Source organism: Lethenteron reissneri, chromosome 24 (assembly GCF_015708825.2).
Source record: "Lethenteron reissneri isolate LAM-NWPU_2019-01 chromosome 24, ASM1570882v1, whole genome shotgun sequence".
NCBI classification, from domain to species: Eukaryota; Metazoa; Chordata; class Hyperoartia; order Petromyzontiformes; family Petromyzontidae; genus Lethenteron; species Lethenteron reissneri.
In genome coordinates, this window is record NC_083802.1 from 4902657 (window position 1) to 4928257 (window position 25601).

The window sequence follows — 25601 nt, forward strand, 5'->3', positions numbered from 1 at the left end:
ATTGAAAGTGTATCTTTGCGGACTTTTATATGCATAACACTTTGTATAAATAGGATCCTTTTAATTTTGCTAGAACAAAGTTTCCCCTATTTTGACAAGCCTAATATGGTTTAAAATGAATGTTTTATTAAGCTGTAGTAAGGGCCATGTCACCTTCATAGAATGTCATTATTCAATGTATAAATGGAGCAATGAGTCTAGCTCCTTTGTGAATCAAGATTGATTCATTGTGGCATTGCAGCTATGTGGCAAGTATATGGCAAGGCCTTTTTCCATCAGTGGATAGAGCATGGCCAAACAGATGGATGATCGGATAATCGGGTGGCATATGGAATTAAGTGTTTCCTGTGGGTAGATAGTCTTAAATCCTTAAGTCTTTTTCTTATGGGTTGCTGTGTCTTCTAAACTAATTACATGTTTTCATGGTGCATAGCAGGCAGTTATTGAAACCCTGTCTGTGGGTGCCTCCATGCTACTGCCCCCACTGCGAGAGAGGATGGAGCTCTTGCACTCACTGCTGCCGCAGGGCCCTGCCAGATGGGAGAGTCTGTCCAAGGGACAGGTTGGTATTTTACTTAATCTTGGTTATGTTTTTTTTAAATCACAAATTATGCACAATGATCCACCCATTTTACTTTTAGAAATTATGTATTATTTAAATACAACTGGGAAGTATGTGTTTGATATTGCTTAATTTCTTGTACTTTTCTGTGTCATTTAAAATTGGAGACATTAACAGTCACAATCATTGAAATGTCTTGCATATTAGCCTGCTGTACTATGAGCCAGGCAACCCGAATTTGGTTCCCAGAAATGACTAACAGTGTTGAGCGGGCATATCTGTACATATGTATCTGTGTAATTATTCACCATTATCGTTCAGCTTGGGATGGACACATGTGAAAAAGAGCTTCCTAGCTCGTTGGGTTCTTCCTGCTTAAATAACATGTCTGTACCGATCCTGGCTCCCCCCTTTACCAGCCCCCACTGACCAGTGTAATTAAGTATGGTCAAACAATCCTTGTGACCAACATGGGATCGGGAATAGTTTTTTTTCCAGCATTAGGTTGACAAAGGGTTGTACATTTGCAATCATAATAATAGTTACGAGGATTACATTTTTAATAATAATAATTCTGTCTTCAAACCTCTCTTTCAGAAGGTTCATTCAATGGTGTGTTTGGAAATTCCACGAATTTTTGGGGCATTTGGCCACTAAGCCAAAAGCATTAGAACAAATCTAATGTTACATCACTTATTGCCTTCGTGACACCAATAGGTCGGTGCACAATGGTAGTCCATGGCCAACTTCCAATTTTGTCTGTCCTTGGCTCTAGTTTATCCGCATCCAGTCGTGTCCACCCCATTTCTCAGGCCTCCCCTGTGCATTTTCCCCATCTAGGTGTCCATAGAAAAGGATTTTAGAAAATCTGTTTGCCCATCTGGAGTGTGTGCGCAAAGCACGAACTAAGTGCACAAGGGACCTTATCGCTCAACTGCCTTCACTGTACCCAAAACCAAGACTTTTGGCAGAGTGCTGTTTTTCCATGGCTGCCCGAAGCATCTGTAATTTCATCCTGCTGGGCAGGCAGGGTGACGCGGTAGTAACACTCGTGCATTGCATCTAGAAGGGCCAGGGTTCAATTGCCTACTCAAGTACCTTTCTATGTGGAGTTTGTATGTTCTCCCCCTGTTTATGCATGGGGTTTCCTCCGGGTTCTCCAGTTTCCTCCCAAAGCCAAAAAAGAACAAACAATGTAATTTATATTGGCCAAACATCCCAATGCTCAAACATTACCTGCAATTTACTTAAATTTAATGAAAGAAACATAAACTCCCCTACTGTGAAAATGTGTCGGGACCCTCCTGAAAAAGTCATGAGACTATCTGAAGCTTTTGTGTGTAAACAAGTGGAAAAGTAAACCAAATATGCAGCATCCAACCCACTCCCACTTTAGAGATAGTTGACCTGGCATTTTCAAATTTGTATACATAAATAATATTATTTTGACAGCCATCTCTGTTGTATATCCACACTACCTCTTTTGATATTAACATTGTTTTTTGTCCTGCCTGGTTATTCCTGGTATCTTATTCAATATGGTCATCAAAAACAACAATGCTTCATCGGAAGCTGTACTACATGAATTAATCCACTTCATTCGGAAGGAAAATGTATAATTACAACTTGCAACCAAAGATATCTCATTTACTCGAGTGACAAAATGTTTCTATTGGGTGCTATTTTTGGAGGAAAACTTAATTTTTGTTCTGACTTGTTTTTCAGAGGATGCAGCTGGATATAATCTTGACCAGCTTGCAGGATCACACTCATGTGGCCTCACTCCTGGGCTACAGTGCTCCAGCAGACCCCATTGAAGGCCCATCACCTGGCCCTAGTCCCACAGATACTGACCTCCCTCACACGGGTCAGCCCGACACTCACCTTGCCGAAGTGCTCATGAAGACGCTGCTTCGCAATATGGGCTTCTACACGGTGTGTTGGGGGCGTGAAATGTAGAAGAGTCTGTGGCCAACAATAGTATGTAGGCAACATTTTGTATGCTATCTTCAGCAGTCGCCTTTGTGATGGAAATGTATGTTCGGCAAAAAGGGTAATTGTTACCTGAATCTTTTTAGTGCCTCAAATTTGTAATTTGAGGGATATTTCCCTCTCATCATCAAAACGTCACTGTGATACTTCACACTTGTGTTGCAATGTCGAACCATCCCTCTTGATAAAAATACTCTACATTTTTTCATGAACCGTTTACAAATAATTTTGCCCAATGAAAATGCTGTTCACGTCACGTTGACCAGCACAGTTAATGGTCAAAAAAGTCAAGTGTCACCCTGCCCCGAAGTATGTGGGGTGATGTTGATAGTCCTCAGCGAGGAGTAGAAATTCCCCATTCCTGTGGTAGCAATATAACTGATAGGACCATAAAACGTAATTTGTTATTCAGGTGAGAGCCCATTGAGATTTATTTAATAAGTACAGGTGCTTTCAAAATTAGTTTTTGGGCTTTAACACATTGGCAGCCTACTCCCCAAACATCTTTTACAAGGTCCATAAACTTTGTTTGAATAACACCATGGAGTTCTTTGGTAATTGCATAAAGTAATTAAATAGTTGGCTGTGAGAATTGACCACTCTGGAAAACTAACCCAGCTGTAAGTGCACTATTCACTGGTTTGACCGGTTTTGATACATGCATTAAGATTTTGTTTCTTGCAGCCCCTGAAAAATTATAAACTCGACAATTTTTGTATAGATGGAATGGTGGTGTAATATTGACATTCTGTGCATAGATGTTTCTGAGCAGTGTGTTGGTGAAATATTGGTAATGTGTATGTATGAACTGAGGAATTTATTGCAGTAATGCACTTCCAATTATGTGGCTGTGAACTCGGTGTCTTCTTTTAAGTGCAAAAGTACTGCCCATATATTGCAGAATTTTACATATTAAGCAATGGTGGAGTGGTAACGTAGAAGTTAGTGCACTGTGCTACGAACCCGGTGACCTGAGTTGGTTTCTTCACCATCGCTCGCATCGATGGCGAATTTTATATCCTAACCAGTCCAGAGGCCATCCCCCCACCTCCCCTGCTCTGGCCAGCATAATGAAGGGTGATCAAACAACCTCAATGACCAATATAATGAGGAGGTCTTCATCGAGCAAGTAGCTGGACTAAGGGCTGTAAATATGTTCATATCAAGCAATGCTTAAAAATGTATCGGGCAATGCAAAATATAAAAGATTCAACTTTTTGAATTTTGCAAAAAACTGTCAATATGCTGTGATTGAACATCGAGGTATATTCCCTGCAGGAGCAAGCATTTGGAGAGCTGGAGAAGAACAGTGACAAGCAGAATGCCGAGATGTCGCCTTCCGACAGCAACCCACCTGCCCATCTCCATGAGCTTCTGTCTTCCCTTCACAAGCAGTTGCTGGCCTACTGCCATGTCAACAATGTTGCCGAGGTTAGAGCTTAACCTGTCGTACTTCTGTGGTCATTCTTTGTCAGTGTTGTTTAAGAATATATAAATAAAATAGTGTTTAATCCTGTAAGGTAGGTTTAAACCCAGTTGATATGTATTTTTTAAGGAAGACCTGAGAAGACCTAACCAAAGGGGTTTTATTAAAAAAATTGTGTGTGCATTTTAGTTTTGTGCACATGCCAGCTCGCAGGCTATGAAACCACCTGTACAACGAACAAGACGTGTGCATAAGACATGATGTTGGCGGAAAAATGCTCAGTTGGATTCATTGTCAGTGATGAAAATGGAGTCGGTTTGCTTGCACAATTTTAATGAGTTACTCTGGCAGTGTTTGTACATTGAGTACATATGTAATCCTCAAGCATAGCTATAACAGTCTACACATGTTTGGGGAACCATAGTGTTTTACAAAATAACATTTAAAAGGGCATTATTACACAGCATGCCCGCCTTGTGCAGGTTCAGATGGTTACAGTCATATATTGTGCTCCATGGTTTATTTTTTTAAACAACCAATTGAGCCCATTTGAAAACTGCTAATCATGGCTGCTTTAAAGCAAATAAATTAGCCACCTATGGGGAAGGTTGTACATCAACACTGAGTATTCTGTCCAATGACTTGCTACTGCTCCTAAGTACTGTGTATCATCTGGCTTTGTCGTGTGTGCTTCTTGCAGACGTCCAGCAGCGTGGCCCTCCTGCACAAGCATCTGCAGCTGCTGCTTCCTCATGCAGCAGAGATCTTCGCACGCTCGGTGTCCCTGTTGAGGGAGACTCCCCGCAATGGCAGTGTGAGGGACAAGTTGAGAGGTATGAATTTCACGTGGTATTTGTATATACGGACCATTGTTGTGTTGTCATTTCCTCACTTGAGTTTTACGTGCTTGGCTACATATGTGAAAAGGGTACCACGTTTACGAATTAAAAAAAAATTGCACGTGAAAGTCTCCTGTTTATCAATTCTTAAAATGTATTATTGTATGAAGATAAGTTGTACAATGAACTCTGGTTCTTTTGGGTCGAGGATTAACTGTGCTTGCTCAACAATGAACATGGCTTATTCCACGCTTAATCATGCCTTTCACAAGCAAGCTGCGTCTCTTACTAGCTGCTGTGTGAATGATTACTTTAGCAAACAATAAAAATGTATGAAACATTATATATATTTACACCCATTCTAGGTGAGTAAACAGTAAATATGTTTTTATAGCCGAATTTGCCTGTTTTTTTATTTGTTTTGTGTTTTATCTGCCATCCCTCCCCCATTACTCCAGATAATCTAGAATTGACTATTGTTATTAGTATGAATGTGTTTGTTATTCCTAAAAGCAAGATACGTGCAGCCTCGGTTTACTGTACTGCACCAAATCATTCCTGAATTTGTTTAGAATTTATAATAAAAAATGTTAATAACTCGGGATGAATTGAAAATTAATACATTTTTAAATCTATGTAAATGTAACTATCGCATGATGCTGTACAAAACACAGGAAATGTGCCTTACCGGGCAGAAAGGCAGGTATTTATGGTGTATTCAAGTAATGCGTTATTATGTGATATCTACAGCTACGCTTGGCAACTTCGATACATGTACAGCTACGCGTGGAAACTGAGTTGCGACAAGGGTTTAAGATTAGACTGTTACGATTACTTGGGCTCTTGCACGTTGCGTGTTTCTCAAACTCGCATTACATTTTAAATTAATGAGCATCTTCAAATCACAACTATGTATGGTGGCTGGTACCACCTACGTCTCTTGATAATTCATGTAAATTGTAATAATCTTTAGCATACAATGTCCTATAATGCAGCGTTCAGAGCGAAATGGCTGCTTTTGCAAAAGGGAGTGTAGAGCTTAGGGTGTTGGCTGCTAGTAATGTAATGTGCAATCAGTGCAACTTGCTTTTACATGAGTGCATCCAAGCTTTCCAGTATAAAAATGTGTATGCTTAATAACTGCTGGAATATAAAAAGTCGAACCTGTTTTCTATTCACACAGGCAACGGGTGACACCCATCACTTTGTTTTGCAGCTCTGAGCCAGAGGGGAAAATTTCACATTTCTGTGTTTGTGTACGAATCTCTATAGCACAACCACTATTTACGTCTGACGAAGTGATAATAAATTTTCTCCACCATAGAGGGATGACTTTCTCTCCGTCATGGTTTGCACTCGCAAACCTTCCGATTACGAGCTTCATCTTTTAACCCATCGGTTTCTACACTGCGATATGCAAGCACACATTTATGCACAAACTCAAAACATTTAGGAGATGCATGCAAGATTTTGTGTATACAAGCTAGGACGAATGCAAATGTGTGGATTTGTATGTTGTGCAGGGTTTTCACCTGTACGAAATTGCATCCTGACTTGCATGCACTTCAAACGGGGGGGGGGGGGGAGTTTGCATTGCCGATAAGTCATAACGCAGCCTCGTGCTTCATATTGTCTTCCTTCAGATGTATTATATAGCTCGGCAGCGGGCAGCATGCTGTGCCAGATTGTGAACTCGCTGCTGTTGCTCGCGGTGCCTGTGGTGCGGCCACTGCTGAGCCATCTGTTGGAACTGCTGCCTCCACTGGACCGCCTCAATCGCCTGCTGCCAGCTGCCCATCTACTCGAGGAGCAAGAGCTGGAGTGGCCAATGCATGGTACTGGTGCAGCAATTCCTAGATGTCTCCCCCCCCCCTCCCCCAGTTTATTTTTGTAGGTACGGTGATCTTTGCTACAAAGACACCCTGGATAGAGGCAGTATGGTGCACGCAGTTGACTGGAATGTGACTCCACGCAAATTGTGTTTTTCATCAGACCGTGTTGTGGGAGTTTAATTCAGTCAAATGTTATTTTGATGATCGATGAAAGGTGGGTGCAACGGTGGTGCAGTGGTTCGCACATCGTGCTACTAACTTGGTTATCTGAGTTTCTTTCCCAGCCACGGCTGATATGAGTGGTGGGTAATGTCTGACCTGGTCTTGACCTCCCTCTTTACAGTCCACACTGACTCATGGGGTAAAGTGTGCCTAAAAATCTCCACGGGGTAGGGAGGCCTTTTTCCATGAAACTATTTTTAAAAATAGTTGACTGATGTGAGGGCATGATGATAAAGGTCACCTGTAATCCTTTGCATTGGTAATCTTCCTTTCACCAAGGATATTAAATATTTTTCAATTTCATAAAGGAGGTTGTTAAAACAGTACATTTGTACTACTAAGACAGCGGATAACATTCAATGGATTGTGGCAATTTGGTGTCGCTACTTCTCTTTTATTGTTGCATGAAATATATTTGGTTTTCTTTTTTGCATTTAAATGGATGAAAATTTTTGGTAATATTGAAAAAAAATTTTTTTGTATAGTTATTTGTTTTATTCATTTATTTTAATCATTGTTCTTCATTGGTTAAAGCCATTTTTTTCAATTTGATATCCATATCCTGGCAAACCATTTTCCACTGGTACACTGTAGATGATGAACACATTTGTCTCATCTGCTGCATGCCATTTTGGGAGCTATGAGGCAAATAAAGTACGATTCTTCATAGTAAAATGGACCAGACATTTCAGGCCTTTGTATGTTTGAAGCCTTGCATCACTTGCTATTGTATGTATATGTTTCAGGAAACTTTCGATGCACTACAAGTTTTGCAGTTCATGACTCATTGTGAACCAAATGTTGTTGTGGACCTCTGGGCTGCTTTATTGCAGATCCGGTGGGGAAATGGAGAGAGAGAATATGGGAGAGAGATGGGGGGTGATGAGGGCGATGAGATCTATTTTGGAGAAATAAAGTTAATGATCTAAAACATGAAATAAGGATATTTTTATGTAACTTAATTTTACATCTCTGCTCTTAAATGTTGGTGCGAAATAATTAAATAAATCGGCGCACAAAATCTTATTCATTTCATTTAGTTTTGTTGTTGTTAGGTCCCTACTTCAGAGCACCTAGTTAACGAGTTATTTTTATTGTAATGTGCATTTAAAAATATATATTTATCATACTACTTGGCAGATTTATTAACAAAACTAATTCAATAAATATGTCTACAAAATTATGCTCAATCTTTGGGCTACAAGCCTTGAAGAGCTTTTATGTGCAGTTAGTGGTGCATGAATGTGCTTGGTCTCCTTAAGGGCTTACAAGCTTCCTTTACCAACCCCAGACATCCATAACTGTTACAGAAATATAACGGAAATAGATTGTGTGCATGCATGTATAATGTTGCGTGCACACAGAGTGGTAGGTTTTGCTGATAAGCATGATTCCACATTTTTGTGCATGATTCCACATTTTTGTGCATGATTTATATTGAATACGTTCTCTAATTGGAGTACACATCAAGGTGTGTGGCACAGTAGTCAGTCTGAAAAAGCGTGAAATTAGCTTCACTTTACAAACATGTTATTCGGTATAGATGTTTCTTTAACTTCTGAAAGCGGAAAGTACGTTTTGAATTGTCACCATAGTTGCGCTGGAGTGAAACCTGCTGTCACCAGTCATTGCGTGTGTGTGGGGCAGGTTCATGTGAGCGGGTGGAGCCTGTTGGACCATCTCTGGGTCAGCCAGCGCAAGTGTGGGTGTGGCTTGTGGACCTGGAGAGGACCATCTCTCTGCTGGTGGGCCGATGCCTCGGGGGCATGCTGCAGGGTCCATCAAACACCCCAGAGGAGCAGGACTGCGCACACTGGCTGTTCAGCCTGCTCTTCAGTAATGGCCTGGATATGAACATTGTGCAGTTTGGTATGTGTGAACACTGGATCTTCACAGTTTGATAACAAATAACATTAACTTAATCAAACACGAATTAAATAAAACGCAACGTTTAGTTTGTTTCTATAAGTTTGGCATATTGTAGAGCAGCGGTCGGGAACCTATGGCTCGCGAGCCATATATGGCTCTTCCGGTGACGGCATTTTGAGTTGAAAAAGATAATAATAAAAAAATAAAATCAGTTTGGAACTGATTTTAAAATACTTGTGATATTGCTTAATAATACTGTGTCATTTTAAAGTAAACAGAAATTTGTTTTGAAGATAACATTTCTCGGGTCACGGGTCCCGTGACCAGAAAAATACTATATGGCTCTCAATGAAATATATTTAGAAATATTTGGATTTTATGGCTCTCCCAGTCAAAAAGGTTACCGACCCCTGTTGTAGAGTGTTCCTTATTCAAATCGCCCAAAATGCATATGATCTCATCAGGTCTCAGATGCGAACCAGGGTTGAAAGATTATATTGGTGATCACCATCCACAAACAGGTTGTCAAGGCTTGCAAGGCTATCCTGTGGGTAGCAGAGAGTGGTGCAGAAAATATGTAGCACTGTATGCCTATGCTCCCTGTCTTCACCAAACCACACTGACCAGCATGGTGAAGTATTGTCAAACAACTCTAAAAACCCATTGTGTGGAATTCCAAAAGGGTTGTTTATGTGCATATGTATTTTATATCTGTGGTTATGCAAAAAAGCACAGTTTTAAGGGCCTTTTCCAACTCTAAATCTCAGGCCATTTCCTGAATCTGACGGTTTATAAACATATTTCCATTATAAGACATCATTAATGACTCGTGTACTTGGTATTTGTGGATAACCTGGAATCTATCAGTTATTTAAATCCTACTTAAAATAATGGGAACTTGCAACAAAATATAGTTATTTACATGACTTAACGATGGCAAATTTCCATTTAAATGTAAAGTAGAAATTAAATTGGATATTTTAAAAATTCAGGAAAGTAATTTTAACCTGCCACTAGAGAACTAGTCTCAACTTAGAAGGTAATTAATATATATCCTACAAGATTGAATTTGTAGATTTCTATTTTGATGTGCATAAAATTTAATAGAATACGCAACTATATATTTATTATTGAAGCTATGCGCAATATGTTAAAGATTGATTTTTCTTTGGAATTAACCCTTTTTTTTTCTTTTGCGTTAAAGTAGGGTTTTTTTTCTTCAAAAGTTAACACTGCCCTCTGATCTTTGCATTTACGTATCTGTTGTTGTGGCCCCCATTCAGACAAATGCATGAACTCTCTAACGGAGGCAGCACTTTCGGGCAATGAGGAGCACAAGCCGTTTGAGTACAGGCTGTCAGCTGATGTCTCCCTTCTCGTGGACCTGGCCCTTGGCTCCACCAAAGAACCAGCACGCAGCCTTTGGGTCAAAATGCAAGACTACGCACTGAGCAGGGGTCAGTATTCTATGCCTACTCCCGCTCATGTTCACATTGGTATTTAATGCATGTATTCATTTGCATGTTGACATTTAAAAATACTGCAGCAAGATTGTATTTACTTTTGAGAAATACAATTAAGCAAAGTGCTGTGACTTGTACAAGGCCTGCAGCTCTTGCTCAGGCAGCATTTTAAGCACTGCCCATAGATTTGCAGATTTTTTTCATTGCTAATAATTTAAATTAGCATTTTTTTCGCTAAAGCATCATTTACTTTATGAATGACACATTCTAAACAGCCTTAATGTTTTAAAAATATATGAAGTAATAATTGAATTGTTAATATGCCAAATATAAAATCTGTAAATGTACGTTGTGTTCATGAACATCCGTTCAGTCATAGTATTTGTTGGTTGTGCAGACTGGGACAGCTCCAACCTTAGCAGTGAACCTCTACTGGACACAGTGTCGAGGTTCGCTCTCGCTGCTTTCCTCAAGCACACTGGGCAGCTCAAGACTGCATGCCAAGACCGGTACGTTTGTGTTGTGATGTGGAATGTTTCCTTTCAATTGTACAGGACGAACCATTTATAGGTACCCGCACTGAGTTAATGACTTCTTCTCTAACGTTATATAAGTTATTTGGTGATACTCCGTTGGCAGTGGTGCACAAGCACATGTGACGTAAAAACTCAACATGTTTGATAACAACACGACCTTAATGAGAGGCGTGTAATTGGCAATGTTTCGGAAAATGGCCCCTTCGTCATACGTAAATGGAGCGGGAAGAGTAAGATAAGTGTTGGAGACTGCACTTGCTACCATGGGATGTGATATGAATTACATTTTAAATGTGTTTGCCTTTGAGCAGTTCTTTTTTTAATTGGCTTGAGTAAAGGAGACCCCCCCCCCCCCCCGTACCTACGAGCTAGTTGGTTCGTGGACGACAGTTGCAAGTCGATCCGTCATAAGTCGTACCCTCATCTCCCATTGGTGCAATAACCCTAACAAACATTTATTGTAACTTAACATAACCTTTAAAAACGTTTATTAAGTAAAAACAAACACAGTTGTAGATCATTAAATACTTTGCTGCATATGCATCACATTTCCTATTCTCAGTTGTAGCGAAAGGTGAAATTTTTTCAAAATTTGAAGAAAATTTATAAGGAAGTGAAGAGCGTTGAGAAGGAGACGCTGCGTTCGCTCTCAGCGAAGCTGCAGACTGTCGGGATATACTCTACATACGCATATGGCAGAGGAGCAAAGCAGCGCCATCTGGCAACGAGCACGCGCATAGCATGCTCAGACTCGTCGCCAATCGACTCTGCGTCGGTAGCAGTCGTTAGGTGGTCGTTGATAGGCGTTCTGGTCGTTACTGTGGGGGTCTTAATTACTATAAGAAAGGTCGTAAAAGCGGGGGGTCGCAAGTCGATCTGTCGTAAGTCGGGTCACCTGTAGTTGCCTAACAGTAACTATTAAGTAACATATTGCATAAATATGAAGAGGATATTGCTGATCATGAAGAGCTTAGAAATCGTTTTTTCTGACTTGCAGTATTTTATAAACTTTCTTTAAATAATCCTGAATGTGTGCTTTAAACAGGTTTCAGCCCAACCGACTGATTTCAGAAGTCTACTCCTGCGTTTACAAACTCCGCAATCGACTCTTGGCTCAACGCAATATTGAGCTGATTAACCCGCGTTCCAGAGCATCGGAAAGATTGAAGCTGGTATGACTTTTATGTTGTACATAATCACGCCTTTCCTTTTATCTTGCAATGGCATTAAAGGCATGCAACATACCTCATGATACTATGGCGAGAGCAATCGATTACAATTCGGGAAGTTGCGAGTTCAAATGTCAATTGAGTGTCCACTTTGCTGATCACTGTTGTGGGTTCAGCAAAATGAGTGAACACTTTGTAGGAAATAACCAGTGGTGGGTCCTTAGAGAGACTGGCTCCTGCATTAGGGCTGCAGGAGTTTTTCCACTCACTTGTGGTGACCAATGCATATAGGTGCTGCTGCCTGTCATCCTGGTCTTTTGAGTTATCATCTGGTTAAACAAAATTAACTTAACTTTTAACTTTAATTTGTTTGAGCAGATAGTCACTTTGGCCCATTGACTATATATCACAGGCCTTTAACGGTTGAAGGAATAGCAAAGTGGCCACGTGGCTGAGGTCAGTGCTGAGCTAGCACCGCTGAGATCCAGGGTCCAAATTTATCACTTGGCTACATACGGTGCGAAAGAAGTTCAACATACAAGTAAGTTTGCCTCAGCCTGGTCACCAATGACTGCAAACAAACTATCGCATTACGTGTGGTTCTGCACTTATTTTGGCTCAATTCCGTCTGAGAATACAAATTTAATCCGACAGACATTATATATTAAACACATATAAGGAGCAGGTGGAATAACATTGGACCAGAAGTTCCTTGCACGGATCTCGAAGGTAGCTCTGTGATGGCCTCTTCTGTGGTCTGTTTTCCAACACAAAGTGTTGCACTGTTCTGTTAGATATGTAGTATTGTACAGACAGACTCTTCAACGTCTTTTAGTAGCACACACTTTATTTGTGAATACAGTCCCTATGCACTGAGGGGTATACGGTCCCCTCACCCGTTACACTCCGAACGTACAAGCCTACAGGCTACTCATACCCCGCTCCTTCAGTGTCCTCTGACTGGACCTAAGGAGATGTCTCCCTGACCACTGGTTACTCTGAGCCCTAGCCCTTATAAGGGCTGGAGGGCTTGGTCCAGGGTCCTATGCTTCTTCCGCCGGCTTGGGTCTTAGTGTCGTCGAACTCCCCGAGAGCTCTGAGCGTTCTGGCTTTATACTCGTTTGTGGCCGGGTTGTCCAATCCCTGGCCACCTTGTGGAACCCTGTGATTGGTCGTTCCCAATCTGCTTTTCGATCCCAATTTACCCTATCTGACCCTGACCGTTAGGTCGCGCGGGAAAACCTTGTTTACGGTCAGCTCTCACAACTTGTGAGACCCTGACCGTTAGTTTGAGCGGGAAACCCTTGTCAACGATTAGCTCTCCCTGTTTGTGAATATCGAGTGGGTAACTCTACTACAGATATTCAAATCGCTCATTGTTGAGCGTTTGTCAATTGTTTGATCATGCAAAAGTGCCAGAGCAGTAACACCCATTTTTTATTCAATGGAAGAAACCTAATGACATTAAAATGCAGTTAAAGATGTGTAATATCAGCCCAATATTAATTTTCATAATTTTTAATCATCTCATATTGATTTTACGTTCGAAGAACTTGTTTTTTAAATACATTAAGGTAAAATTGCCATGTCATTTCTTGTGCACCATATTTTACTTTTGCTACCTTATTTAAGTTTCAACATATTTATATTTCTGCAGTTAGGTTGGATTTGTTGAAATGTCATTTGGTACTGATGTACAGGAAAATGTCCAAAAAGTAGTTCTTAATTTGTGATCCGTCATATATTTTTCAACGTCCATTATAATTGTGCATAATGATACCCCTTCAGCCTTAATTATAGCACATTTCAGACTGACTTTATTTCAGCTGGTAAGGCCCATGGAGTTAAAAGCTTTTTTACGAGGATAATGAGCCCACTTGGGAGGCTTGAGCTTTGTAAATAGCCATGAGCAGTACTTAATGATATTGGCTTTAATAGTCCATATTAATTTCAGTCTACCATAATATTAAATTGATACATATGCCATTTTAAACACCACTGTCATGTGTAACTCTATTGTCACTTGTAATCAAGACCACCTGGTTTTGGACCAAGTGTCCTGTTTGCTTAACCATCCACGGAGATTAAAGTTGCCCTAAACCAAATTGAGGTAGGGAGATGAATCGAGTTTTTATTTGGTAACCACATCACACGAAATATGTACATGGAGAATGGAAAAGCTGAGTGGGCGGAAGGGATAGAGATAACAACCATAAGTGGCGTGAGTAAACTCCGAGATATTTTTTTTTATACTCTGGCAGTGTACATATTAACTAATTCAATTTCAGGATAACAGGATCTACTGAGCATTAGTTACTCGTGTGAGCAGTGCATTTATTACTTCTGCCATTCTCCTTACTGTTTCGGTCAGCTCTCGTACAATTCAGATGGTGGTGAGGACGAGGGCCAGGATGGGCCCCTTGCTCATACTCTGGATGAAGAGACGGAGCTGGAGGAACGGCTGGAGCGCGAGCGTGAGCATGAGCAGCGGGAAGGACAGGAGGAAGAAGAGGAAGAGAGGGATGACACTCTGACGCCTGGCAGTGAGTATCCATTTATCCGATATTCTTGCACACAGGACCCATAAATACGCACACCTAGACGTATTTTGAAAAGCTAATGCTATAACATTAGCTTTTGCAAACAATTCATGTGAATGATACGCATACATACAATACACAGTGTTGTCCCACGTCTGACCGTGCAGTCGTATGCGATAGAATTCAAACCACATATCGTCAATTTTGGGTAGAAATAGTCTTGTCGCATTAACGATAAATCGTACAAACCTAAGCTGCGTAAAGGGAGGGAAACCTGTATATATATTTTAGTAGTATAATAAATTCTAGTTCTTTTATTTATCTATATATAAAAAAGGGAAATTTGTGAATGTGTCTATTCAAAATGTTTAGCGTACTTCCCGACATGCAACAAACTTAAAATTTGCCATGTGGGTACTTTCCAGACTGTACACTGTGCAAAAATTATAAAAATAGACTTTTGGTTTTTTTTGGAGGGGGGGGGCGCAATGATGGATATATTTTGCACGGCAAGTGAGCTGTGACGTCACATCTGTGATGTCACCCGCGCATGCGGAAGCGTCACGCAGTGTGCCTGCTCATGTTACCCCCCCCAACCCTCTGCGAGTAAAGTGCCATACAAATGTGTTGCAGGTCTAAGGCGTTCTTCGCGCAGCATTGCTGCTTTATTATTTGAGTCGTTTACTGCCGTACGCACCCTGAAAGTTGTGTGTGTGTCTGCAGCAAGCGCGTGTATGTGTACCTATGGACGCGCGCGTGTGTGTGTGTGTGTGGGGAGCGGTAGTGTAGTGGTTAGCACGCTGCGCTACGAACCCGGCGACCCGAGTTCGATTCCCGCTCACGGCCACCACCGGTGACGATTATTTGAACCGGTCCTGGGCCTCCCCTAGGTCGACTCAGCCTCAAACGAGTAACTGGTGTGTTGTGTGAACATTGCCACTGGGGAGACAAAGGCGGCCGGGCGTTGTGAATCCAAGTCCCTGGGCGAAGCCGGGTAGTAAAGCTAGTATAGTATACTTTTTTGATTGTCCTCTGCGATTTGCTCATTTGTCCTTGTTAAAAAGAATTGTGGTTTTTCTGTGCTGATTATACAGCAGCTTAGTCTTATTTAAATATGTATTGCCTTAAATACTTGGTTCATCATGTTTAAATATATCCATCTTGAATAAAATCGGTTTTTTTGTGGTTGCAAGGGGGGAGGGAGGGTGTTGCAAGCAGGGATTGTTTCTAGATTTGCTTAATATGGTAATTTTTTTCCGGAATCACTTGATATACCATAATCTCATCTAATTATTCATTGCCTAGTTGGCGGTCTTAAAAAGGTGAGTCTCAAGAGATCTAAAATTATGCAGCCATGGTCACTTTACCAAAGTCAATTTCACACGATTATTGAATAAAGCAATGAGCAGCAACATGTATTATTCCCAGTGGAGCTTAGAATGCCATTTAAAGGTTGCAAATTATTTAAAGTTCAGGATCGCTTGTTATGTATTTGCTTTATAATTGCTGCCGTTGATTCTTTACCGTTTACCTGTCCAAAATGGATCACTCGATTTTAGTTTTGAATTTCATGCTATTGTAATCATGATGTGATAAAGCCCTTTTTATGAAACTACTCTTTGGTTTCTTCACAATGCAGGCAGTGTATGTTATCCATACTTCACCACAGTGGTCAGTGCTGGTTGGTGAATGTGGGAGCATTGACTTACTGCACAGTACAACAATGTATTTTGCTGCAATGTCCTTTAACTGTTGTTATGCATTGGGGTTGTTCATACAAGCACTATTCAGGCTCAAGCCTGCTTAGCTATGGAGATCTGATGACATTGGGCACATCCTGAGTGATCTGGTCATAGGATTGCTTAACTACAAGGCGTAGGGTAATGTAGCAACAACACAATTTGACTCTTTCCATATTCGTCTCCTGCTTGCGAGCATGCCAACGACGTGTTGGCTCTGTAATTGCGATTATATGTCTTGTCTCTCTTTTGTGCACCTTACAGAAGTTTTTCAATGTTTCCTATCAGCACGGGATGCGGCTCGAACGCGAGAACGAGAACGCGACAGGGAGCGGGAGAGGCTTGGCGTTGGGAGTTCAAATTCCCCAGCGCTAGACGAGCAGTCCGAGGACCACAACCAACCGTCGGTGGGGCCGCAGTCAAGCCAAGCGACCAAGAGAAAGAGCTCGGGCGTTGGGTTTGAGGAGTTGGATATTTTCACACTGGCATGCAACACGGTTATCCAGCGGTGCGCCTTGCTTATTCTGGCGGTGAGCCCCGCTGTGAGGGACTGCCAGAGTAGAGAAGAAGACCTGCCCGGACAAGGTGGTTACATTGGGTAAGTCCAAGTGCATTTTGTTCATCTACATGCAAAATCCAAAGAACCAGGATAGCCTAATTTTAAAGTGACCTGGGGTCACCAAAATGGCAACAAGCAAATAAAGTAAAGTACAGCAATGAAGCAAATATAAATTAGTGCCAAAACGACCTTTTCGTGATGAGAATGAAAAAATATTGCATGAACATAAATAATTGTAAAATAATAAGTTCCCTGTCACACATATTGGCTTAGGTAGATAATTTTTGTACTGATCAAAGTGTAGTGGGTACAGAGGGAGAGCGAGGCTTCTTGGAGGCAACACGTTTATTATAACAACATTAGCTAACAAGGGGTAGCTGCCCTTTCACCAGGTAACTGGGGAGGGAGTCCCTCCTGACTAACTCGCCCAAACGCGACTGGGGAGGGGAAGCCGTCAAGCCGGACTCCAACTCGAGTCCTGGTCTTGACCCCCTGGGGCTTCTTCTTCAGGAGGACGTCTTCATGTCTTCAGACCAGCAACAACCGCCGGACCCGTTCAGGAGTCCGGCTTATATCCCCAGTCCCGGGGCTTCCTCCGCCCCTAGGCACCGCCTCCCTTTTCGACCTTTCCAGAGGCCCCTTGAACCGGTCCCGGGGTCCCCCAGCCCCCCTCTTTGGGGGCCCCACCCCCAGTACCTCCGGCCACTAGCCCTCCAGGTTCATCCGGAGTGCCATGGCCCCCTGTCACCCGTGCGCCGCTCCCGGTGCTCTCGCGCCCTAGCCTCAAAGGTGTTGACACTGCACACGGAGTGCACGTTGCACAACTGCCGTGTGCTGTAGGTGGTGTGAGCAGCATGTACCGTGCTCCACACACGGGCCGGCCTAACGTGGCATGCAGTGGCATCCCTTGATGCCACTACAAAAGTACAATTCGGTAGCAGAAACTTTTATGACATTTAGGGTGACTATCCTACTAATATCTCAACAAGGATACATGCTACATTCATATGTAGCAAATATAAAGGGTGTTGTAATTATAATGGTGTCTGTGTTCATGAAGCAAATATATCTTAAATATCTTCCGATTGCTCCCAACTGGAATATTTTATAAGGAATGGAGAGCGATGAACGGTAGAAACCCAAGTTCGATTCCTGACCATGGATAACATCATTGGTGAGATGATATTTGACTGGCCTGGGCCTCCCTGTACTAACGAGTGCGGTAAATTATGGGGAGGCATTCGTTCAGCAGTGGATTGACAAAAGGCTGTAGATTATTTTATTTATTTAAACAAGGTTTGAATTTTTGTTTTTAATCATGTAACATCTACCATTTCTTATTTTCTTTGTTCTTATGAGCAGCATATTTTGATGAGTAGCCTTATTATACCGATATTAATATATTCTTGTGTTTATGCAGCAACCTAGGAGGACTTTCACCAGAGGACATCGATGCTCGTGGCAGGAGCAGTTCTCAGCCAGGCCGGGCCAGGAGAGAGTCTGATTCTGATGATGATGCATATACAAGGGTATGTGTTTTTCATTTCTACTAAAATGTTATTTGTTGTTTCCTACTAATTGATATTTTTTTTAATACTTGTGTAACATTGAATAATTAATGAGTGAAGGCCACTTTGACAAAACATGCCCTGGAAATGTAATGTTACAGTAATAATAATATTAAAATCTCATCAAAAATAAGCACCATCATCTTTCATAGTGATCATCAGTATGAGTTATGTCATGCATGGTTTAAAGGATCACCTGTTATCTTATCTGACTCCTGTTTGGGGCCCAAGCTTTAAACATTTTGTAAAATCTGTAATCTTAGCTCTTGATGTATATGTGAAGCATTTCATTGTGCCTGGCATTCCACACGAATTGCCAAGCTACCATCATTTGAACCACACTAATCTGCGAGCCTGGATTTCCAACTTTCTAACTAATTGATAATGGCCAGTCTGATGTTCTTCAGGATCTATTATGTGTCCAAGATTTTTTCTCATAATTAAATTACTTATAGTCTCCCACTCCTTTTGCAGTAGACAGTGCTTCAAGCAATCATACTCATTTCAATCACCAGCTGACGGTAATATACATTAATCTGCCCAATGCGCAGATACTTCCCTATCAGTCATCACTGACTTGAAGAATTCTTAATTGAGGTGACAAAAACCTGGAAACAACAAAAATTTTAACCCAGTTCATGATAATATCATATAAGGCTGGTAGTCTCACATTTCATCCAATCCATGTTTTAAGCATACTATTTTTGATTAGAATAAAAACATGAATGTGCTTGTCACAATGATCTTATATGACTTGCTGTGAAACGGCTATATTACTAATTTGGATAACGAAACATAGCAAAAGCTTGGTGTTATTACTTGTGCCAAAGCCACTTCTCAGCTGTTTTACTCAAAAGTACAGATTTGTCCATAGTTGGAATGCTGCATATATATCGTACCTCACTAGACTAAATATAATTCCATATAAAAGTCATGTTGCTTACTCCAGGAATCACTGATTCGATCCAGTCACTCACTCAATGGCAGTCAATTGCCTCCATGTCACTCTTATATCGCTACTACCATGGATGCTGTTCCAGTGAACTTTACGATTTTCTTCTTCAACCCATGTCAAGGACTCAGTCTACCGGACTCTTTTGTCTCATCCACACTCCATTCAACCACCATACTGCAGATCTCCACACTTCTTCTACTTCTTCCCTCAAACTGATCTACTTTGCAATTCCCTCCAATCGTATCTTTTCCCAAGTTCGTATAACCTTCCTCCATTTGAGAAACGTGACTTTAACTGTTATCGATTACAACGTAAAAAGTGTTTGTTGTTAGCAACTTGCAATGTTGGGCCTTTGGGACCCTTCGCCATTACTGTGCTAGATTAAACATATATAATTTTACTGTAATTAACTTAAGTGGCAAAAAATAACTAATCTAAATCTCTATTTTTGTTCTTCCAGGATTCTGAGCGTGGATTTAGAGAAGATTCTGAAATGACTTCTAAAACTACTCAGCAGAGGCATGGTGGGATACTGATGTTTTCAAATACACAATATTTAAATGTAATTCTCACTGTTGATTGAAAGTTGATAAAAGGACGGTAGGTCTGCCTGGACATATTTTGCAGAACATTATACAACAAATGTTTGTCATCTATTTAATTTAACTCGCCTTTTGCCCGTCCAAGGACGGGGGTATTGCAGTAAATCTGAAACTTGCAAGCGAAAAGCAGACCGCGACGTGATATTCATTCCATCCATTCGTGATGCACGCATTCATTCTTGGATCATTATAGTAGGGAATAATAATGGGGGGGTGTCCATTTGGAGGACGTCACCTGCTCATGAATATTAATTAGGGGGACTGGTCGATGTTGAGTGACGTCACGATCATTAAGGACATTCCTGGGTGATTATATCTAGTCGGTATTTGAAGACAATCACCTTTTGATGTATAGCTGGTCATTACCTCTCTTTTAAATTGAACTGAAATAGGTATGATAGGTTGAATATAAATCTTTTTACTGCAATATACTTATTTTGTACTTTACAGATTCTGAGATCGCCTTGCAAGAGGCACGCAGGCAGCAGCAGCAACAACAGCAGCGTTACCTGGGCAGAGATAAGGCAATTGGTGCCCGGGGCCGCCCCTCAGATGGCCAGACGCTGGTTGAGACCCTGTCTGGCTTCATCACAGGAGACCTGGCTCAGTCGCCTGGCCTTCGTGAGCCTGAGGAAGGCCGTTCCAGCAACCCACACCTGCTGGCCATCGCTATGGAGCAGCAACAAACGCGAGCAGAGGTGAGGTGTGGCTTGATTAAACTGTATATCATGGGACCTCCTTTGCCAGTACCAAAATATGCGAATAGGTTTTCCCCTATTTTCTGGAAACAAAACAGGTGTTAATATGTTAAAACACCCAACTGAAACCTTTTACAAGGAATCATGTTTGCATTAACCACAATATTTGTGGTCAGAATGCAAACAAAAAACTTACTCTGGTGTTTTCACATTTTAACACCTGTTTTGTTGCCAGAATAAAAAGGAAAACCTATTCTCATAAATTGTACATGTTACTAGGTTAAATATGTGTTGGTGGTGTCAGTAACAGCCAGCTTTTGCAAATGAGTTTGAAGGACAATTTCGGCTCAAATATTAACAATACAAATTTAAGATTCTTTCTTTTGGAAATTACAAGGTGAGAACGGAGAAAATAGTCCCGTTAATATTTGCTATGAGCAACGTGTTTTTCTTTATATTTTATGATATTGATTCCATTGTAACGAATCGCAGCCTTTCCTATATTGTTTAAACATTCTTGGATTGTTTAAAAATTCCCATTTTTATTGTTTTGTTTCTTTTAGAAATTTTATCTGTGTATTCTTGATTGATACATTTTTTGGTTATTTCCACAGCTGCGTGTGGAGGCATTGCACCAAATCCTCACTCTGATTGCTGGGATGGAGGACAAGGATTGCCAGCCATCGGGGAGGAGTGAGCATGGTACCCCTATGTCACCTGGTTTCCAATCGGCTGCCCTGCTAACGTCTGTCCGCCTGCAATTTCTTGCCGGCTGTTTCGGCCTAGGCGTGGTCACCTCAAATAGCCTGGAGGGAGACAGCGTACAGCTCCATCACTACCAGGCAAGCCCACGTGACAACACATCCATATTGCTCGAAGATTGCGGTGCTTAAATGTAGTGTTCCTTTTGTATGTGGGAGATAATCTATCAAAATCGATTTTGGTAGATCTTTTTTTTATTTGTAAGGTAGGAAAATGTTAACCCTATTGAGTCCTTTTTAAATCTGTCAACTTTTTGTGTTTTTTCTCATTTTAGTATTGTTGGAGATAATATTTTTGAGACTCATGTAGTGAAAAGTTTAGAACAGTGTGTTTAAACTGAAAGCAGTCCTCATACCAACACATTTTTTATAACTTTTATAAGTATTAGAACAATTGATAATTGTTTTTCCTGGATTACCATTTTTTATGAATTATAATTTAGTTTTATATATCTCAGTTTATTTTTTTTATCGATTTTCAAAGTAGATAATTTTAATGTAAAATAAATGTTTTTATTTCAAGGCACCAATGTAAAAAATGTTATTCAATATCGTAAATATACACTTTTTCACTTTGTATTCCTGTCTTTACATTGACTCTCATAGGATGGAATTACAGCAGCGAAGAGACATACTCAAACATTAATTCAGTCTTTGGTTCACAAGATCTACCAGCATCTCGCTGCTGTGCTGGATCGTGGCTTGCAGACCAACCGGCATCCAATTGGTAAATTGGCTTCATGAAAGTTGTTTTGTTTTTGTGCAGAGTGCACCTAGCATGGCACAAGCGCCGTTGTGACAGCACCGCCACTTAGTGTTGAATGACGGTTATTTTATGTGCGGAGCGGGGAGCAGATGTGTCGCTGTTGGCACGCTGCACTTCGAACCCGGCGACCCGAGTTTGATTCCTGCTTGCAGCTATCAACATTGACAATTATCTGAATCGGTCCTGGGCCTCCCCGAGGTCGACTCGGCCTCAAATGATTACCCAGTGCAATATGCTAGCGCGCTACTAGCAGTACTTTCCACAACAATATTTTTAGGCTATATGGGGGATTATTGTATTTGTGCGGAGTGGTAGTGTAGTGGTTTGCATGCTGCAAATTTGATATCCAATTTCTGAACCAGTTCTAGACCTCCAGTAAATTGACTTTGCCACAAATTAGAACCTGGTGTGGTGTTTGCCACATCACCCTCTTGTGCACCGTGCTGGCTTTTGGTAGGGGCTCGTAAACAAAACTTGCCCCAACAGGCTATGTAGGATACCCCTCAAGTGAAGACTTTAGAGAAATTTTTACTTTGCTTAAGATGGTGTCATTTGCATTAATTATCGAGGAACCATCTATGTATGGAAGTTTAAATTTCCTGCTCTAATTAGACAACTTCTTATAAAAATCCTGCATCTCTCCCTGATTGCCTCCTGAACAAAATACATCATTACGGTTTTTACATTTTAGGTGGGTGCTGAGCACTCCATTGGTTTTTAATGTGGTGAGTTCCTAACATGCAAAATACCTTGCTGATCTCATCAAGGCGCATAAACCATCACTCTCACTCGGGTCATCCTCTCAGCGGCTTTTGGCTCTAACCATCGAACATCACGCGCTTTCCAGTGCGCTTCTACAGCCGTCTGGAATGCTCTTCCTTCTGATATTAAGAAGCCACTGGAGCTATGCACTTTTAAATCTAGATTGAAAACTACTTTCTTGAACTGCTTTTTGTGTTTAGTTTGTCCTTTCCCTGCATCTCTGATTAGCACGGTTGGCTACATATGGTCCAAAAGAAGTTCTACATAATACGTTTCATAGTTTGGGTTGCATGGCCACAATCACACTGACTTGTATTTAAACATTTTTATGAAGGAGATGTGTGCATCGGCCTGTTGATGTTGTGATTCAGTTGAAGGTTACACCAGTGTCTTCGAGGAATGTCAAAGCCAGGAGGTGCGATGTTTGGGTCTCGACTAAAGTGTTTATTCTAGACGTCGGCATTGTTCCACTGTCTGCCAGCATTCTTCTTGAGATAATAGCCTTCTCGTAGCCCACTTGTTATGTGTTTTCTTAAACACAACAAATACTGTCATCTCGCTGAAATGGACATCGTTAATTGGAATTCAGATATGAACAGGAGTAGGGAAGTGTGGGAGGGATATGGAGGAGGGAGGAAGAGATGGAGTGGGACGGAGAGGGGTGGGAGGGAGAGTGAAAGGGCATGAAACAAGAGGAAAGCGAGAGGGCAAAACACAAAGAGGAGCTGTGTGGGAGGGAGGATTAGGGAGAGGCAAGGGAGATTTAGATGGGAAAGGGAGAGGTGGGAATAAGCATCGGGAGAGAAACAGGGAGAGTTATATTGGGAGGGAAGTAGGTAAAATACAGTGGAGGGAACAGAGCTTGTTTTTTTGGTAATTTAATTGACGGTATGGAGGGGTTACCAGCCCCTTGCCCCCATTGGTCACTGGCGGCTGCGAGCATGCCATGAGAGGAACGGCCAATTTATTATCAGTCCCCCCCCACCCTGCCCCCATGTCATTGCTCACAGCATACCACACTGTTACCGACTGACTGGCAATCGCAGAGGATGTGGAGGTATTTTTTTCTAGTCTACATCTGCACCGGTTTGAAACATTCAGGCTGGCCTGCCTATGATTTATCCTGGGTTGAACCAGGTTGAATCATGCGAGTAGCTCACAGATCCTTGAAAGATCTGGATACATTTCCATCTCTGAGCTCCTCCAGCAGGTGAGGCTGCGTTGGTTGGGTCCTACAGCCCCATATGCCCAACCTTTGCATTCCCAAGCAGCTTCTGTTTGGCCAGATAGAGGGCATGGCACGGGCTACAGAAGAGATGGGCTGATACGGTACAGGAGGATGTGGAGCAGAGCGGATAAGCCGGTGACCGGTACCAAAGGTGTCAAGATCGGCCTCTTTAGGAGGCAAATGAAGCACGCTTTGGGAAATTTGAAGGCAGAGGAGTAACGCTCGCAACAACGAGCGGAGCGCTGAACAATGAAATGCATCAAGTTGACACAGTAGGGAGCACAAGTTGGTGCATCTGTCAGTCACATGGGTCTGCCCCTGTGACCTGTCAGCCAGCCTGACATTGCATGTGGCCTCAAAGTACATCTAGCCTAGCACAAATGTTGTGGTGATGTCGCCGCCATTAAGCGGTAAAAGGCGGCGACTGTTATTTGAGGAGAGGACTTTAGAGGGGGGAGAGGTAGAAGAGGGGACAGAGGAGAATAGAGGAATAGAGAACACATAGAAATAGAGTGTGAGAAATCGAGATGATAAATTGGGATCTACAGTAGAGAGAATCCAAGAGGAAGAGAGAGAGGGCTCTATATAAGGCTATCCGTTTTACTGGTTGGCTGGGAGAGGAACGGATGGACGGTCACGCCCGTAGGACGTGCGAGTTGCTTGTTTATTACATTAAAAGAAACACATCAAAGTCGATGCCATTGTCTTCTTTTGATTTAACATTTTCAGCAAATAACTTATTTTACTAAGCCATCTTGCATGTCCACAACAAACACTAGGTGGTGTAGTAGCTTTGTTTCTAGACAGAATTAGAGAAACATTTTCTGTGGTTCTATGCAAGCATTACATTTATCACAAGTGTCGCTTCATACATATGTAAATAACCTTAACTCGCACCTCCGATTAGCACGGTTGGCTCTTCGTACCTTGATCATTACCGTCATTTTGTCCATTAGCAACATGAACCTGAAGATAAATTAGTCCAGCCCTCTGAACCTCGTGCATTAATACCAAACGTTAAGAATTATAACAATGCCTTGGTCACATCATGGGACCTCCTTTGCCAGTACCAAAATATGAGAATAGGTTTTCCACTTTCTTCTGGCAACAAAACAGGTGTTAAGATGTTGAAACACCAAACTGAAACCTTTTACAAGGAATCATGTCTGCATTAACCTCAATACTTGTAGTCAGAATGCAAAAAAAAACCATGCTGATAATATATGCAAAAAGGCGTCCTCTGGTCTAACACCATTTGAGACATAGGCTCCAAAGAAAGCTGTCTCTGGTGTGGACCAATCCATTTCAAAGACAATGCATATATTATCAGTGTTTTTTTGTTTGCATTCTGACCACAAGTATTGTAGTTAATGCGGACATGATTCCTTGTAAAAGGTTTCAGTTTGGTGTTTTAACATCTTAACACTTGTTTTGTTGCCAGAAAAAATGGGAAATCTATTCTCAATGCCTTGGTCCTTCTGTGTGTATGTTAAACTTCTTTCCCACTGTTTGG

General features: G+C 41.5%; 1 protein-coding gene across 1 annotated transcript in view; it reads left to right on the plus strand.

The window, feature by feature from the left end:
• Window positions 1-25601, plus strand: part of LOC133346444 (probable E3 ubiquitin-protein ligase HERC1) — a 117518-nt gene that overhangs the window by 23708 nt on the left and 68209 nt on the right. Inside the window, 16 exon segments of the mRNA XM_061558014.1 lie at window positions 437-562; window positions 2288-2497; window positions 3833-3985; window positions 4681-4813; window positions 6463-6654; window positions 8521-8742; window positions 10026-10199; window positions 10603-10714; window positions 11787-11913; window positions 14282-14453; window positions 16454-16787; window positions 18169-18277; window positions 19732-19795; window positions 20324-20571; window positions 21186-21413; window positions 21939-22059. Of these exon segments, the coding sequence (XP_061413998.1) occupies window positions 437-562; window positions 2288-2497; window positions 3833-3985; window positions 4681-4813; window positions 6463-6654; window positions 8521-8742; window positions 10026-10199; window positions 10603-10714; window positions 11787-11913; window positions 14282-14453; window positions 16454-16787; window positions 18169-18277; window positions 19732-19795; window positions 20324-20571; window positions 21186-21413; window positions 21939-22059 (2725 nt within the window).